This window comes from Panthera pardus, unplaced genomic scaffold (genome assembly GCF_024362965.1).
Source record: "Panthera pardus isolate Hobbes unplaced genomic scaffold, ASM2436296v1 HiC_scaffold_25, whole genome shotgun sequence".
Classification (NCBI taxonomy): Eukaryota; Metazoa; Chordata; class Mammalia; order Carnivora; family Felidae; genus Panthera; species Panthera pardus.
This window is the reverse complement of record NW_026526821.1, coordinates 41,881,018-41,899,771: the sequence shown is the minus strand read 5'-3', so window position 1 is coordinate 41,899,771 and position 18,754 is coordinate 41,881,018. Positions and strand designations below refer to the sequence as shown.

General features: G+C 43.8%; 1 protein-coding gene across 11 annotated transcripts in view; it reads left to right on the top strand.

The window, feature by feature from the left end:
* The first annotated feature begins 371 nt into the window (after positions 1-371).
* KIF16B (kinesin family member 16B) overlaps positions 372-18,754 on the top strand; it is a 288,842-nt gene continuing 270,459 nt past the window's right edge. For 3 of the 11 annotated variants that reach the window (XM_053890450.1, XM_019462503.2, XM_019462500.2), the window contains exon 1: positions 385-551. In XM_053890450.1, the coding sequence (XP_053746425.1) occupies positions 505-551 (47 nt within the window). In that variant the 5' untranslated portion in view covers positions 385-504. Of the gene's footprint in view, positions 552-18,754 lie in introns of all 11 variants that reach the window. The other 8 variants (XR_002083782.2, XR_002083783.2, XR_008417797.1 and 5 more) reach the window with 8 other exon arrangements.

Sequence of the window (18,754 nt, the reverse complement as noted above, 5' to 3'; positions counted from 1 at the left end):
AACCAGGTCTCCTTATGGGTTGACACACTGTTTTAGGTCATCTGAGCCCCAGGACTGAGGTCTTCGCTCTGGCCCTAAGTTACTGCGACCCCTTCCCTTTCTTCCTCCTCCCTAGGTTTTCAGGTGGTAAGACTGGGTTGTAGCTTTCCTGAAATCACTCCTCTTCGGTAACCCTGGGTGACTTACAGGCCACCGCCTGCGCGGAGGCTCTTCCTGACTAGGCGACCTTAGGTGGCGGTGCTCGGGCATCCCGACCCCGCCCCTCTTCGCCGCCCGGCCGCAGCCAAACCCCGGCGCGAGGATCACGCGGGCCGGAGTCGCTCTGGGCATGCTCAGTGGCCCGGCAGGTGGGGCCGCCGCGGGACGCCCGGTCCGGCCTGGAGCGGAGGGGCGGGGGTAGAGAGAGGGAAGTGGGCGGGAACGGAGGGCAGAGTCGCAAGAGTCGCCGGCGGCCGTGGGGCGCTGGGCAGGTGGGAGCCCGCGTGGGCCGGGCCGGGATGAGCGATGGCATCGGTCAAGGTGGCCGTGAGGGTCCGGCCCATGAATCGCAGGTGAGTTGGGGGAGGCCTTAGGCGGCCCCCCGATGCGCCCCCACTCGGATGAGCCTCATCTCCAAGTCCCTTCGAAGGGCAGCCTGGACCTAAGTGTCACGGGACGGTCTGCGGCCCACTGGTCCCTGGCTGTGGCCTCTGGGGGCCTGGAGCACTTCATGCTTTGCTGTCCCTTTTACCCTGCCCTTTTGGGGACCCTGGGGGTACCGAGTTCACGAAGCCACGTAGAAGATTCCTGCCGTATTAACTTGTGGAGGTTTGCGTGCCGCCCCCCCCCCCCCCCCCCCAAGCGTCAAGGGATCACTTTCATGAAGGCGTAGCCTCCTTTGGGGGGAATATGAGAGTGGTTATGGGACACCTCAGCTGTCAGAGGAGCTCTCCTCAATTCTGTCAACTCAGAAGTTCTCTAGTAACAGTAATGTTACTGTTTAATTTCTCAGTGAGCGAGGATTTCGAGTCCCTGAATGTGAACCCTAACTTCTAATCAGTAACTTAGCAATTCTTAACTTCACGTTCAAGAGTGTATGGGAACTTTAGCAAAGTTTTGACTTCAGAGGGGGAAAAAAATCAAGGACACTTAGGCACACGTGTTTGAAATCCTCTGGTGTTAACAGAGGGGAAGAGCTATAAACATATTTAGAATTTAATCTTGTATTTTTCAACAAAGTAATGCTTTTCAGAATGATTTGACTCTTTATTCACTGAAAAAACAATCTGTGCTTCCTTCTCAATGACCTCTTTATAATCAGTTTAGGAAGATGCTTTAGAAGAGTTTTTAAATTGGTTTAACTTTAAAGAATGAAGTAGACGTAAATGGTATGTGTCCTTCTGAATTGACAGGCCAAGTTCACACAAGGCCATTTATTTTTATTGGCTTCTCAGTCAAGTTGTTGGACATTTGACTTACCATATGGCTTTTCCACTTTCTCATGTCAACTTGTGGAGGTAATTGTTTGGTGGTTCTGACAGCTGATTGGGGCATCAGAGGATCATAAAATTAAGTGATTGCCAGAATCTTCCTCGACTCACCCGAATCTCCTTTTTCTCTTGGCAAATAGGGAATCATTCTGGGTTGTAGCTATTGTAAACCAGTGCTTTTGTCATTTTTAAGTTACTTGTAAAGCTTTTTAGGGAAGGAGTTTGACTTTTTTGTAAGTCTGAAGAGAATATGGATGTTTTTCTGTGTATTCAGTCATACAGGACAAACAGACTCCTAAGTCATTTAGACCATTTAAAAAGATTTTTCTTTATTCTGGATTTACATGTATAAAGAAGTTCCTCTCGCTCTTTGGAATAACATGAACACATGCTAGAAGATTGTATTGAGTAACTTTAGAAAGCACATGCCAAATGCAAGGCACTGTCCTGAGTGCTATCTGGGGAACAAGGTGAATAAGGTGTTTTTTATTTTTTTAATAAGGTGAATGAGTTTGTTTTTTTAAATTTTTTAATGTTTATTTTTGAGAGAGAGAGAGAGTATGAGTGGGGGAAGGGGTAGAGAGAGAGAGAGACAGAGACAGAGAGAGAGACAGAGAGGGAGACACTGAATCTGAAGCAGGCTCCAGGCTCTGAGCTGTCAGCAAAGAGCCTGACAAGGGGCCCAAACTCATGAACTGCAGGATCATGACCTGAGCCAGTCAATCGCTTAACCGACTGAGCCACCCAGGTGCCCCTAAGGTGAATGAGGTTTGATGAATGTCTTCTTAAGAGCCTACTGTCTGATGGGGTAGGGACTTCACCCTGGCAGGACTCTCCTAAAACATGGGGCTGGTTGGGAGGGATGGTGCAGGTGCAGTCCTTTGCCAGTGTAGGCCTGGAGCCAGTTACATGGAGCGGCTGCAGGAAACATCCAAAGTCATGTGATTTGAGGAGGTAGATTGAAGTGATGGTATTTATGCTTTCAGCAGAGAACTCTGGTGGTGGTATCAGGGTTAGGGCAAGAGGTAAGGAAGTAGTGGTCTGAACCAAAGGCAGAAATGGGAAGGCTGGGTATGTACACCAAGACAGTTTACTGGCAGAATTGACAGGATTTGGCAGGTCCTTGGATGGGAAGGAGGAGGACGGGGAAGAACAGAGAACCGTTAACTGAAGTTTGATGGTCAAGGAGGTAGAAGAGGTTTGGGGAAGGTGTGTAATGAGGTTGGTATATAACTTTTTGGAAGTGGGATGCAGTGTGTCAAGTACAAGCACCGTGTGGGCACAGAGTGAGTGCTGCCCTCGTGTTGACCCTGTTGTGTGGGAAGGGCATCTGTCTCTTTGGTGGCGTTCGCTAGACTTTTAGAAACATGGGTTTATGTCTCAGGTGATTTGAAGACCGACATTTGGAAATCTTTTGCACATGGAGGACAATTTAAGAGTATTACAGTGAGATTTCTCAGGAGGAGAAAATCTTATCTTTATAAAGCATATATATATATGCACATATATATGCATGCATACACGTATATACATATACTTATGTGTGTATATCTATCTATCTATATATATAGGTATATATATAGCAGGTTACAAAAATAATGTTACAGTAAGAAGAAAAGGATTGGATACTGGGATATGCTTTTCTTTAGGATTCTAGGGAGAAGATTGGCTTGCCCCTCATGAAGGAGAATTAGCATAGCAAATTGTCATAACAGAGAAAGGAGAAGTGTCTCTTGAAGGAGGTGATGGTTTTTGCTGTCAGATGTTGCCAAGATGGTGCCCTGAGGATGTGAGTAAGATGAGGTCCTTGGTCTTGGAGACAGGAGCCTTGGTAACCTTCCAAAAGGCAGTTTCAAGGAGAGACAATGATCCAGAAGTTGGACATGAAATGGAAAGAGATGTACAAATGGCCGACCAGAAGTACTTGACCTAAACATGCACATTATAATAGCAGTAAGAAACTATTGTTTATCTGTGAGCTTGGTGGACCTTAACTGAACATCAGGTGCTGGGGAAAGTGGTGATGAAATCATAGAGGGTCAAAACCCCTGAACACTTTCTTAGTGGGAATTTGATGGTAGCTATCAAGATTGGAATTGAATAAATCCACTGATTGGGCAGTTTCATTTATAAAGATTTTATTTTATGGATTATATTCCTGTCTGCCAAGACGTATGTGTAAGGATGCAGGTAGGGATGTAGGTGCAGATGTAAAATTTTTGTTTTGTTAATCTTCAGAGGAGATTTAGGCAAAGAGGAAGCAATCGACAGAAAGCAAAGGCCTGAAGTTTTGGGAGGTGAGGGTCGCTGTTGGAGCTTGGCTCTAAAAGGATGGAGGCATGGCAGGGGGATGCTGACTTTCTGAGCCAGGAGCCTTTGCAGTAACTAGTCCTTGCGAACAAGCACCCAGTGCTTGATTCAGGCTAAGATGCAGTGCCTTTGTTTTTACTACGGTGGGGCTTTGGTTATGTGGCAGAAGTAGTAGTTTTCAGGTTTGAAAGAACTGTTATTTTGCATCACATAACAGCAGCTACTTTATGTGAGAGTTTGCTCTGTGGCAGTGGTACAAAATCTAATTTAATCTTTGCAACAGTCTTAGTAGGTACAGACTATTATTGTCATGCCATTGTATAGATTGGGAAACATAGTTAACTTGCTCGAAGTCAGTTTTCTTTTCTTTTTCTTTTCTCTTCCCTTCTTTCTTTTAATATTTATTTATTTTGAGAGGGACAGAGGGAGCGAGAGTGAGAGAGAGAATCCCAAGCAGACTCTGCGCTGTCAGTGCAAAGCCGAGGTGGGGCCTGAACTAATGAAATGTGAAATCATGACCTGAGCTGAAATCAAGAGTCTATGCTTCACTGACAGAGCCACCCAGGCACCCCGCCTGAAGTCAGTTTCGGAGGGCAGTCAGCCCTGTACTTTTTGAAAATGAGTAAAATGTTTGCAGAAACTTAATTTGTTCATTGCTTTTATGGGCAAAAGTTTAACATTTATGTATTGTCTTTTTATGCCTTATGTACGTATGTCTTATGTATGCCTTTTTCTTTGTGATATCTCCCATTGTTCTTAGGCCTGGCCTTTTCTTTTTATCGGTTTCATGTTTTACAGTTTTACAAGATACTTCTTTTCCCTTCTGAAGAGAACAAAATAATGATTTGGTAACTAATTTGTTCATTTCCTTTTGTTTTCAGTTGTTTGCTTTTTTTTGCAGAAACACTAGGTGATTCCTTTGCACCATCTATCCTGTCCCATTGATTTGCCAGTGTTGATGGGGCTGGGGTCTGAGGGCAGACTGCGTGGGTCCCAGTTTTGGCTGTCATTTACAAGCTGGGTAAATTTGAGCAAGACACTTAATTGTTTTAAACCTCAGTTTTCGCAACTGTGAAATGGTGATTGTAATTGTACATGCCTTATAGATTGTGAGGCAAGGTCTTTTTTTATATATTTTGTTACTGTGATTGACAAGATGACACATTTGAAATTGAAGTTCTGTAAATACGTAAAAGATTCGTGAGGTGTTACATGCAGTTCCCTCATATTTTCTGTCCTGTCCTATTTTATTCTATTGTCTTGTTAAAAAGAATGCTATTTCTAGATCCACTAGATTGACTTCCAAGATCTATTAATGAGTTGCAGTTGGCAGTCTGAAAAACAACCGTCGTGGGGTTCAAATGAGATCATGCATGTGGATAAAGCCCTCCACACAGTGCCTGGCATGCAGCGAGGGCTCTATAAGGATCAGTTATTGTTATTGCTGTTGTTTTCACATTTTAATGATGGCAACTTTAATAGTAAGTTTTTGAAAATTTTTTTGCCAAAAAAATATTTGCGAGTGCTGGCAACAGGCCAAGTGATAGCTTTTTAACGTGCTTTCTTATCTAATGAGGCAAGACCCCCCTCAGTCCTTCCCTTTTCTGACTGTTCTTAGCTTTCTTTCCGGATTAGCCTCTCAGGTGGACCCTACAGTCATGTCTATCAAGTTAAAAAGAGAAGAAGAAAAACTGTCAGTGGTATTTTGGGATTGACAGCTTTAGGGTGTACTAAAGTCTTATTTTACGAGTGTCAGGGTGGTCTCTTGGATCTGTGATGAAGACAACAGATGGCTCGGGTGTTAAGGGTGGGAGACATCTGTCAAGACGCTGCCATGTATCAGGCATCATGCTCATTTCTTTACCTTGGCAACTTCCTTTCCTGCTCCCAACAACTGAATGACTGAGGGCTTGATTATGCCCATTTTACAGAGGGGAAACTGAGACCCTTGGATAATAGCCACTGGGGTCTGGGTTTGTGCCAAGTCTACCTTCCTGTCATTTCTGAAGCTCCTCCATTATACAGACACTGAGATGAGCAGAGGGCAGGGGACAGCCGGGCAGGTAGGACGAGTACAGTTAAAAGGGGTTTTAGACCAACCGAAGCTTCTTGTAAGAATCAGTTGACAGGTAGGTAGACAGGGTGTTGTGAGGACTTTCCTTTGTTAAGCTTGGGCTTTTATCCTTTTATGCTCCAGTTTGCTGGCCGGTACGTGGCTGTGGGCCGTTTGGGGCTATTTCAGTTAACATTAAGGGAGATTTCAGTTGTAGTTGCTCACTGCCGCCAGCCACATTCCAAACACTCAGTAGCCCACGTATTCAGCAGTGCAGACATAGAGCATGCCCATCATCGTGGAAAGTTCTCTCCGGCGGTAAGACTGAGCTGGCTTGAGTCCCAGATTTGCCGCTTCTTAGCTTCCTGCCTTGGAGCGTAAGTGCTCTGTGCTTCAGCGTCTTCAAGTATAAAATGGAGATCTTCACAGGACCCACCTTGTGGGCTGAGATGGTGCCTGAGTGCGCTAACACTTGCTAATGCTGTTGCGCCCCAGAGCAAGGGCTCTGTAAATCTTGGCTATTATTTTTAGGCATTGGGGGCTACTGATGGTTTTAAAACAGGGTTGTCATTTGCCATTTTATATTTTCAGAAGTTTCATCTAATAGCAGTGTGGAGAACTGCTACCAGGACCAACAACAATGAGCTTTTATTTAGTATTTGCCAAGTGCTGTGCTAAGTGCCTCTTATGCACTAGTATTATCCCATTGGCTTTCCTGTCGTACTCTGGGATGCAAGACCCGGGGCCTAAATGTCTGTGTGAGTGGGCAGAGGTCAGTGCAGGAAGACCATAAAAACTGAAACATGACCCATGACGATGTGATTCTGGACTAGATTGGAGTCTTAATAGGTGTTGAAATTCAACCAAGTAAATTCGAAAATCTAATAGGCTTTATTAAGCAATTCGTGAATCAGGCGGCATCCCTGTCTAGCAAATTGTAAGGAGCTCCAAGGAGTTGTACAAAATGGAAGGTTTTTATAGGAAGGAGGATGGGGTGAGAATTTATTAGCAGAAGAAAAGATTGCTTCAGGCAAGGTCACCTTCCCTGAGGGAGAACAAAGAGTCTTATTAGGTGGATCACTGTGTCTTCCTACCTCCATGGTGCTGACCAGAGAATTGTTGGCCGACTATGTTCCTGGGAGAGGTTGAAAGTACAGTTAGGTTAGATATTAAGCCCCACTTTGGTGACTTGGCCTAGCATAAGTAACTCCCATTTTGGCCTGCGGTTTTCTTTTAACATAGGAAGGGGCACAGTCGAAGGATATAACTTGCAAGCAAAATCCTGAAGAAGCTTTTAGCATATTTTCTGACTGTGAAAATAATATACGCTTATAAAACAATGCATGCTCTGAAGACAAGTATGTCAAAGAAATCGAATTGAAAATAGCTCATAACTCCATGATCCAGGGATAGCTACTTGTAAACTTGATGCATTGGAATCCAGCCTTTTTTTCCTTGTGTAGCAACAGAATGTGTACACTGTTTTATACCCTACTGTTTACATTTGTAAGAGACACCCTGAAGACTAATCAGCAGTGCACAGAGAGGCAAGAATCAAAGATGACTGAGTGGTTTGGGATATAAGTGGGAGAATGACTCCCCCGCAAAGTTAGGCTGCCAAGGTGAGCTGGTTGGGGTGGAGGGGCATGATGATGAGTTGAGTTGGCTCTGGATGCTGGTGGGGGATCCAGGCAGTAGGGACTCAGGTGAAGTATCAGCCCTGCGGTGTGCATTTGGATGTGGGTTCCTTGAAGGTGACGGTGGATGTGGTGGAAGTGAGCTTTGTTTCCAAGGAGAACGATAGTAAAGAAGGAAGGGTTGGTAGCAGAACAGTGTAACTGGCTGTGTGACACTTGCTCTTTAAGACTCAGTTCTCTTTTTGTAGGACATTGATTCTCAGGATGGGCCAGGGACAGCTGGGAATCACTGAGATTCTTTTAGGGAGTTGCCAAAGTCAGAACTACTTTTGCAGTAATACTAAGATAGTTGCTCTTTTCACCCTTCTCTCATGGGGGCGTGGCGGAGTTTTCCAGGAGCACCGTGATGTCGTGGCTCTGTGTGCCGTTCTATGTTTTAGAAATTTCTCAGTTTTAATTTCTTATATAGTAACTGTCAGTAAATAGTACTGCTGTTCTGCTTCTGTGAGGCACATGGCCAGACTTGGGCCCCAGCCCTCACCTGGGCACCACAAACCTGGGCGAGGCAAAGGAGAGGTGTGGTGTGTTTGTTTTTGTTTTAAAGAAGTGGAACTGGAAACAGGGAGGTAGGGGGTGGGAGAAAGAAGGCTGGGGGAGAGGCAAGGGAGGGAGGTAGGGATGGCTAGAGGTTCTCGCACGGGGTGTGGGGCAGCTGTGATGCTCCGGGTGAGTGAGGTTCCCCAGGGAGGGTCGTGCTGTCACTGACTCACGGGATTGGGAACACATGGAGGTTTTATCCCTTCTTTTAGACGGACTTGGCAAGTAACGTGAAGCGAGGGACTGGTGTTTTCTCATATACAAAATTTAAAAATATCTTAATGTATATAATACACTTAAATAAGCTATGAGTACTAATAGTTTAAAAATGCTCTTTAGTGACCTAGAGTATTAAATAAGCATGATTTGGTATTAACTTTTTGTTTTATTCATGGAGGCTGTGGGTGAGAGATCCAGAGTGTGTTTGTCTTTCTGTCTGTGTGTCAGAGGTTATTGAGAAATGTCCAGCTGTATAATACGTAGCGCTTTGGTGTGAGGTTGATTCATTTTATACATCCTCATTTCATGGTTAATTTTCTAAATTGTTTCAATAGCTTTTGCTGTTTTTGCGTGTTCTAGAAGTGGGAAGCCGTCTTGCTGAAGCTTGTTTTGGGAAGGAAAACGTTCTAGTCCCACCTACGGCTGGGGGAGGATGTGATAGTGCCTTATAATTCCCAACCCCTTCCCCAGGACTGAGAGCCTCTGGTTTGTTTTGGTGGCCCGGACTACGTTCCGTCCGGCTCCAGTTGCAGAGACAGTCCAGGAAAAAGTCCTTCATGGGAAGGCGGGCATCGTTCCCTTGGATTCAGCCTGCCAATTCCCATCAAGCTCAGAGTAGGTTCCCGCCAGCAGGACCTGGAAGCTTCCCCTCACTGTCCGGGGCTCTGGGCTGAGTGCTTGTTTCCTGCTCTATTTCCAAATACATTCATTATTCATTGTTGCTGCTTAGTAGGGGAGAAATAACCAAGTCTGTGATCAGCATAGACACTTTGAACAAATTTCAGTGGGATATGTAGAATTTAAAGTCAGTTGAGAAAGAGCTTTCACTAATGGTGCTGATCAGTGATTTTTGTCATCGATTACTATTGCTAGCGGCTCATTCATTTACTAGGAACTCTGCTAAGGCTTGTGTGGTTGCTATCTAATTTAATTCCTAGCAACAGCCCTATAGGGATGAATACTGTTATCTCCATTTTATAGATGAGGAAACTCGGGATCAGGGAAAGATCGGGTCCTGGCCCCAGTTTTATCACATTACACTGGTTTTCTGGCTTCATAGCATTTACATTATCTGAGTGTATGTATGTGTGCATATGAATGTATTTTTGTGTGTTTGCTTTTTTATCATGTTCTTGCATAAATTCTGTGAGAGCCAGTAGCCTTGTCAGTCTTACTCATGGATGTTTCTCTGAAGCCTAGAACTGTGCCTGGCAGAGAAGGGTACTCAGAAAATATTGCATTAATAACTGCCACCTCCCTTGCTCCCTGTTTCCCCTATCTTTCAGTCTGTGGATGCTTATAAGGAATCAGGAACCCCTAGCCCAGCACCTGTTACAAGAAATCAGGAACTCCTAGCTCAGCACCTGTTTTAAGGAATCAGGAACCCCTAACCCAGCATCTGTGGGATGTCTCGCACTGCTCTGTGTGAGGAGGAAAAGGGAACTTCGATGATCTTCCTGTTGGATATTAGAAGGACAAGAGAAGTAGAAGAGGGCTGAGGAGGAGCCTGGGTGAAGAATAACAGCTTTGGAGCTTTCCCTGCATATTAAGTTAATTATACACAAATTGCACTTCGAATACTCATTATGTTTATCTCTTAAGGTTAGAGAATTGGAGATAAAGCACTTACTGTGTTTAAATGATACATAGTTTATGGGACAAAACACTCATGTGCCTTTTTTCAGGAAAAGGTTTTGTGTTTTTTGTTTGTTTTGTTTTTTTAGCTTTTTATCTTGAAATAATTTTGGAATTCCAACCTCCCCTAATATTCATGTCTTACATAACCGGGGTACAGCTGCCAAACCAGAAATTATCTGTACGAGACTATTAACGAGACTATAGTTTTAACTGACTGTCCTTTCTCTGTTCCAGCAACCAGTGTAGGACCCTACCTCACACTTAGTTGCCATGTCTCCTTAATTTCTTCTGGTCTGTGACAGTTCCTCAATTTCAAAAGAGTGCCAGTCAGTTAGCCTGTGGAATGGCCCTCAGTTTGGGTTTCTCTGATGTTTAATCATGATTGAATTGAAGAGGCAGTGTTGGTGAGAACACCACATAAGTAATATTCTGCTCTTCATTTCACATCATGCCAGGGTACATGGTGTTAGTCTGTCTTCTTAGTGGTGATGTTGACCTTGATCACTGGTTAACGTGATGTCTGCTGGTGGTGTCTGTGGTTGATAAATATCTGAGGGAGATACTTTGTGGGGAAAAGTTATTTATTTATTTTTTTTTAATTTTAGAGAGAGAGAGAGAGTGCCGGGGGGACAGGGTAGGGGGTAGGGGCAGAGGAAGAGGGAGACTGAGAATCCTAAGCAGCTTCCACACAGGGCTGGATCTCCTGACCCAGATATCATGACCTGAGCCGAAATCAAGAGTCATGCTTGACCAACTGAGCCACTCAGGTGCCCCTGCAGGAAAAGTTTTAAATTTCAGTTTTATAACACTATTTTTATCTTCATGAGAACACATTTCAGATGTTCTAATAAAAGTTATTGTGAATATAAGATTCATTTAAAATATCCCCCCCACCCAACCTTGTGAAAAAGGATTCATCATACTTAAAATGAAGGACATTTGTGTTTTGGAAGGCTGATGATGATTGTACAGGACTGTGTATTTCTGACATCTGCAGTAAGACACGTATTAGCTCACCACATGCTGATGTCTTCTATTCTCTACTGTTTCATTAAAAAAAAAAAAAAAAAAAAGATAGTTGTTACCCACTAAATTGATTTTAAGATCTGCAGTTTGGAAAACACTAGTGTAGTGGATTTATTGTCCAGAACAGAAATTGGTAAAATCTGATTTTTTTTTTTTTTTTTTCCCGAGAGAACATCAAAGTTAGGATTGTGTTAGATTGAAAGTCAATCCTGTTTCCTCTAAGACGCTGGAGGGCTCATGATCCCAAGAGGATAAATCAAGCTTAGAAGGAGATTTTTCAACTTTTAAGAGGCTAGGATTCTGAACCTACCATGCGATGTCTACTTTCAGGATCTTGCTTTCTTGAGCTCTCATGGCCTCATGGTCTTTCGCCAGGTTACACCTGCTGATTCTTATTTTCAGGGTTTTATTAACAGAGTCTAAGCCATCACAGTGATTCTGCTTGGAAATTCTGCTTAGGGCAGAGGTAAATCACTCTGTGAGCTCCCTCTTAGTGGGACTTAAAGTTCCCTAGGAAGGTTTTAAGAAAAAATAATTCAAGGTGATGGAGACTAGCTCAAAAGTGAGAACAATTGCAGAGATGAAGCTTTTAAAAACAGATTTTGGTCTCTTCTTTTTCCTAAAGTTTTCCTGTGAGCTGTCTCTACTTGATCAGATTGAAAGGCAGTTGTGAGAAAAAATGTCACCAGTCCTGGGCTGGGACTCACATTGATGATCCAAATAAGGTGCTTTTCTTTTCTTCTTTCTCTTCTTTGTTTTGAGGTGGGGTTATGCCTTACCTGCTGAGCATCCTGGAAGTATTGGGCAAGCACTCTGCCCTGTCTAAAATGCTGAGTTGGTCTCTTGCTTGAACACTCTTTGCTAGGAACCAGCACAACAGAGTACTTCCCATTCCCCCCCTAACTCCCCCAGCCGCAGGTGGTGTAGTCCTTCTTTTCTTCTTTTTATTTTAATATATAAAAACTTTTCATTTTGAACATTTACAGAAAGTTGCAGAGTAGGGCAGAGTTTTCACGTGGCTTTTGCCCAACTTCCCTAAGTATTATAATCTTAGAAAACTATAATTAAAAACCAGCATAGTAACACTGATACAGTACTATTCACAATAGTGAATCTTAATCTGACTTATTCACATTTCCCAAATTTCCCCAATAGTGTCTTTCTTCAGGTCTAAAATCCAGTCCAAGATCGCACAATGAGTTTAGTTGTCTTGTAAAACATCTTAATTAAGCTCTTTTTGTTCTTAGGGCCAACTTTGTCTTTCCTGATATGATATTAAGGGTATGAATAGATAACATTTCCCCTAGAATAACTCTCTTTGAAAGATCGAGGAATTATGCCTCCTGGCATCCTTTTTTGGAATATAGACAGACACTTTGAGCTGTTAAGACCTTGGTTGGATTAATTGTTCCACATGTCAAATGGAAAAGACACATGGGGACCTTTCATCCTTGATGGGGTGGAAAGGTTTGGAATTTGGAGTGAGTTTGGGGGAAGGCAGGTCTTAGTGATGTGTCAAGGATTTTTTTTTTTTTTTTAAAGTTCATTTATTTTGAGAGAGAGAAAACATGCATGAACATGCACGAGCAAGTGGGTCAGGGCCAGAGAGAGAGAGAATCACAAGCAGGATCTGTGCTGTCAGCACAGAGCCTGATGTGGGGCTCGATCACATGAACCAAAAGATCATGACCTGAGCTGAAAACAAGAGTCAGATGCTTAACTGACTGAGCCACCCAGACACCCCTCAAGGATCGGTTTTAGACATAATTTGTTAAATTTGTAGTACAGGGGCTACAAACTCAATGCCTACATGGGACCAGATAGGCCTTCCACAATCCACATTACAAACTCTGAGTCGGGGAGGTAATCGTGTGTGGAGGGGCACTTGCTAGTTTCTCTAGTAAACTTCCTCCCATGTTTTAAGGACTTCACACTAAAGTTACCAACACTGTTTATCTGTTGCTCACGTAAGCAGATCACTGTGTGTAGTTCCCAGTCAGCTGGTGCTCCTGGAGCCTCTACTCTCTGGGGCCTCACCATCCTCCCTCTCCAGCTAGTGGAAGGCAAGTGGAGGGTAGGGAGGTGCACCCACCTCCGTGGTGTGGAAGAGACATGTCACTAGTGCTCACCTGCCATTGGCCACATGGCCACACCTGGCTGCAGGGAAAGCTGGAAACCGTAGTTATTTTACTGGCTGGGACACCACTTCCTGGAGATAATTCTGTACTGTAAAGGGGAAGCTATCTAGTTCTGCACACTGTGTCTCGAGAGGCAACTCCATCTGTTCCAGCCAGTGATACCATCAAGGACCTTTGCACTTACATTTCTTTGTGGTACAGGTGTGGAAACCCAGATGTCCACATGTCCTGTTTCTTCCTTCTTAGTTAGATGTCACCTCCTCAGTTGTCTCATTGAAAATATCATCTCCCATGCCTGGTATTTCCTATCTCCCTTCTCAATTTTTTATTTTCCTTATCACTTCTATCACAATTTGGACAACTGTGTATTTTCCTTTTTTAGTGGTTTATTGTCAGAGTTACCCTATGAGGACCGGGGCCATTCCTGTCTTGTTCTTGGATATCTTTCTTGTACTTGACATGTGTTCAAGTATTGAATAAAATGGGAACACGGACTGTTGAAATCCTCCAAATTTCAAATGTTGGCTAGGGTTATAGCTAAAACAAACAAGCAAACCATGTCTATGGGTGTGATCCTGGCTGCTAGCCTGGGCCTTGGGTGGAGAGCCAGGTGCCAGGGGCTGGGGCTGGAAGACATGGGTTTGTTTTCCAGGTCTGCCACTTGCTCATTGTGTGAGTTTGGGTGTGTCATTTTACTTCTCTGGGTTTCAGAGCCTTCTTCTACAATATGAGACTAATAGTCCTCCCCACCTGCCCACCCCCACCCCCCACTTGCTGAATTATTGGACTTACTGCGTATCGAACTGTGCCAGACCCTGTGCTGGTTGCTGGGGGAACGAATGCTGAGTGAGGTGACCCCAGGAAGCTTCCAGGGAGAGGGGAGGTTTGATCTGGACCTTGTACAGTGGGAAAGAGTCATAGCAGAGGAAAGATATTTTAGTCATTAAGTACTTATTGAGCAGCTGTGTGTGCAGGGTGCTTTTCAAAGTTTGGAGATTCTTTACTGAACAGGATGATAAAGTTGCTGCCCCCAGAGAGCTTATATTCTAGTATACAACTGTCGAATAGAAAGGCAATGTCCCCCACATATGTAATTTAAAATTTTCTGGTAGTCACATTAAAAAAAAATAAAAATAAATGGGTGAAATTAACTTTATCAATCTAATTTAACCCATTATATTCAGAATGTCATTTCAATATGAAATCAGTAGAGTAAGTATTAATGAGATATTTTACATCCCTTTTTTGTACTTTCTTGGAAGTGTGGCATGTTTGTTATACTTACAGCACAACTAACCATGTTTCAAGTGCTCAGTAGCCACATGTGGCCAGTCACTGCCATATTGGGCAGCACAGGTCTGGGAGGTAAACAGATCATATGTAATGGCAGGTAGTTAAAAGTTCTATAAAGAAAATAAAGCAGGGTAAAAGGATAGCTAACCATACCAGGGGTCAGGAAGGGACTTTTTGGGTAGATAAAAGAAGGTGATGAACTATGGGGATATCTAAGAAGAATCCTCTAGGCAGAAGGAATAGCAAGTACGAAGGCCCTATGCCAAGAACATGCCTGGAATATGCACTGGATACTGGAGGCCATGTGGGAGGAAGTGTGATGCATCATGTGGAGCTTAGGAAACTATGGTAAGGTTGTAGGCTTATTGTGAGTGTAGTTAGGGCCATGGCAAGAGTGAGAGAATGGGAGTGACCTGATCTGACTTCACTTGTCCAAAGGTCACTTGGGCCACTGGTGGAGAATGGACTGTAAGGGGACAAGAATAGAAATGGGATGATTTGAGCAAGAGGTGTGGGTGTATATGATTATGATCATTCATACAGTCTTTCATCCTGCAAACATTCATTGGCCGCCTACGAAGTGCCAAGCATTATAGTTAGGCACTGGGGACACCAATGGGCATGATCTATGTTCTCAGGAAGCTCAGGCTAGCAAATGAGTGGCTGGTTCAGAGTGGCAAGCTTGAGTAGAGGGGCAGGCAGAGAACAAAGGGAGCCATTCTGTTGAGTAGGCAGGTGTGGTGATTTCTGGCTGTCCTATTTCTTTGCATGACTGATCACCAGGCTGGTGTCAGGCTAAAAGAGCTTGAGCTTAGGTGACCTGTAAGACCCTCGTAGCACTGAGGTCAGCAGCCTGTATTCTGTTGACTGTTGGGCAGCTGCTGAAGATGAGTTCAGGGAGATGTGGGGTCACACTCAGCCTGTGATGCAGGTAGTGGACCAGTTCTGGAAACAGGAGGATGGTGAGAAGGAAAGATGGGACACTGCAAAGGCAGGCTTTTGTCCCCAAGGGAAGCTTATTTCCAGTGGTAATGGTAACTTAGCCTACACTTTCTACTAACCAGTGGTTTTCAGATTTTCTGCTCTTTCTAATGACCAATAAATGAATTAAAGGATCAGTGGAAGGACTTCACTCCTCCTTGCCTGGAACATAAGTGCTTGTGGAACTGGTTTGATTATAATTTGATCTTGGCTGGAATTCCTCCCTCCTTTGATTTTGAAGAGTCGGAGGATTTTGTGGTTGTTTCTTTTTGCTGCCTTTCCCCTTTTCCCTTTTCTTCTGCTCTAACTTTTGAGAGAGAGCTATTGCTAATCAGTCCTAGATACATCAGATTTATTTTCTGTACTGTCTTTCTTAGCCTTTGGAGCACGTTTGTAGTTCTTGATTTGCTATTTCCGATTCATTTATTCATTCCTTCATTCAGCAGACATGGAGTGCTTTCTGCATACGGGAAACGACTTTCTTTTTTTTTTTTTTTTACTTTTTTTAATATATGAAATTTATTGTCAAATTGGTTTCCATACAGCACCCAGTGCTCATCCCAAAAGGTGCCCTCCTCAATACCCATCACCCACCCTCCCCTCCCTCCCACCCCCCATCAACCCTCAGTTTGTTCTCAGTTTTTAACAGTCTCTTATGCTTTGGCTCTCTCCCACTCTAACCTCTTTTTTTTTTTTTTCCTTCCCCTCCCCCATGGGTTTCTGTTAAGTTTCTCAGGATCCACATAAGAGTGAAACCATATGGTATCTGTCTTTCTCTGTATGGCTTATTTCACTTAGCATCACACTCTCCAGTTCCATCCACGTTGCTACAAAAGGCCATATTTCATTCTTTCTCATTGCCACATAGTATTCAATTGTGTATATAAACCACAATTTCTTTATCCATTCATCAGTGGATGGACATTTAGGCTCTTTCCATAATTTGGCTATTGTTGAGAGTGCTGCTATAAACATTGGGGTACAAGTGCCCCTATGCATCAGTACTCCTGTATCCCTTGGGTAAATTCCTAGCAGTGCTATTGCTGGGTCATAGGGTAGGTCTATTTTTAATTTTCTGAGGAACCTCCACACTGCTGGGAAACGACTTTCTTTGTGTGTGAGCTTTTCCTTGGAAGGATCCCTTTGCACTGTTTACTGATTACATTAGCGAGGCAGAGATTTCACTGTCCTGCAATCCCAGTCTTTCACACAGTACTTAGTACAGTGAAGGTGTGATAGAGGCATGGATATGGAAGAGCAGGTAAATTAGATGCTTCTTGTATCCTGGCTGTAGAGTGCTTGCATGGAATAGGCATAATCAGTGCTATTATAATTTTGTCTTGTACTTTTTAGGATTTCACGTGGATATTGTGATGGCAAAGCACAATCTGACATAGCTCAGTAATAAATGGACAAAGTCTACTAGTCACCAAGTATTTGGTTTTACTATATAGATAATAAAATACCGTAGGTATTTGGAGAAAGGAAGATAGTGTGAGCTCAAGTCTATAGGTAAGGAGTTATGGCAGGAGTTGAACATTGTGGTCTGACTAGGCTTAGCTTGGTGAAGAGCAGAGGTTTTCATGGTGACCTTGACATTTTGTCCAGCTACTGAGCTTTTATTGAGCCCTTTTCTTTGGTCAGAGACGATCGAGGGCATAGTCCCTACTCTCTAGTAGCTCGTGACCTAGTGGAAGTGACAGGAACAAAGGGAGCTTCAGAAGACCCCTAGGTAATGATGGTGTATTCGAGGCATGATGTATGAGGGTGGGGGTGTTGAGTGGCGCCCCTTCTAGGGATGGGAAGAACGTTCCAGAGGAGGATACCATGACAGGGTATGTGCCAGGCCATGTGCTAGACCAGTGGTTCTCAAACGTTTTTGGCTTTGGGGATTTCTGCAGTCCTCTTTGAGGACCCCAAAGAGCTTTTGTTTTTGTGGGCTACATAAGTCTATTATTTACCACATTAGGAATTAAAACAGAAAAACCTAAAACATAGGAGTATGTAAGCACACATTCCTTTAGCCGTCAGAACGATTCATCACACACATTGCAGCCCCTGGAAAACTCCACTGTGCACTTGGGAGAGAATGAGAGTGAAAAAGGCAAATAATGTCCTGGTATAATTATGAATATAGTTGACCTTCTAAACCCTGTCCCCCCCCCACAGTCATTAACAACCACAAGGCAGCTGCTGGGTTGCATGTTGGGGATGTAATGGTGCATAAGCCAGGCACTGTCCTGGTCTTTGTTGGACTAGGTCCTGTGGTACTATGTACGGAAGCTTGTGGTGAGAGCTGGGGTCTAATTCAGACTTGGGGCATCAGGGAAGGTGCTTAGGGGAGAAACATCTAGCTAGATCGGAAGTGGGCGTTGGCCAGGGACAAGTATAGCAGATGGAGGGAACAACGTGGAAGGCCCAGAGACCTCATTTGAGGAGCTGAAGGAACTTCCAATGGCTGTGTGTTAATAATGCATTTGCTAGAACAATACCAGCAGTTTGCTTTCTCTGTGCAGCTTCAGTGTGATGTGATTTTATCCACTTGTTTGTTTTCAGAGGCACACATGGCTGTTCTTAAGCCCCTTCCCTGTGTGGCTTGTAGGCAGCTAAGGGCCTTGTTTCTTGGCACTTGTGTTGGAGAGCTTCCTGTTTCAAGTGCTGAACTGGGTTTGTCAAGCTTTGAAAACGCAAATGGAGCAGAGCCATGAAACGTGAGGGGGCTCAGTGTGCAGAAGAATGGAGACTGAATTAAAAAGCATAATTAATCATAAAAGAACAGAAAGGCGACACTTGAGACTTGAGGACTTGAGTGAAACAGAAGTGGAACTGCTCGTTTGATGTCATCGTATGATTGCAAGATGAGGCCTCGGTCTCAGACAGTGAGTGCCAGTGCATTGTGTACTAGCTCTTGCCCCTCCTCCCCTCCTTTGAAATGAGGTCCAAATTAGAGATGCCAGTATTACGCCAGGTGCAACTAGAGACTTCCTTTGCCCTCATATAGTTGTTGTAGGAGGGGCCTGCTTTATTGTGCATTTACTGTTCGGTCAGCTGAGTCCCAGAAATGAGGACAGACCTGTTTTGCTTTCTGCCTGTTTGATTGCAAAGAACATCATGATATCAGAGGGCTTTCTTACTTCAGGGCCTTCTGGCTTGATGACAAGGTTATTTCTTTCATTTCTGCGTAAATTGTGGTAGTGTATTCAGTTTCAAGGAATCTGGGATGAGTTCTTGAGTCTTAAGAACCAGCTAATGCTGCCCCAGCAGTACAGCTCTGGGGAAAGACAGCTTCACTCTTCAAAAGGGGCACACCTCGAGGGTATCAGGACATGAAAATACTGGCAGAGAGTCAGAAGGATTGGAAATTAAAGAGGTGCAGCCTATGCTGAAAAGATA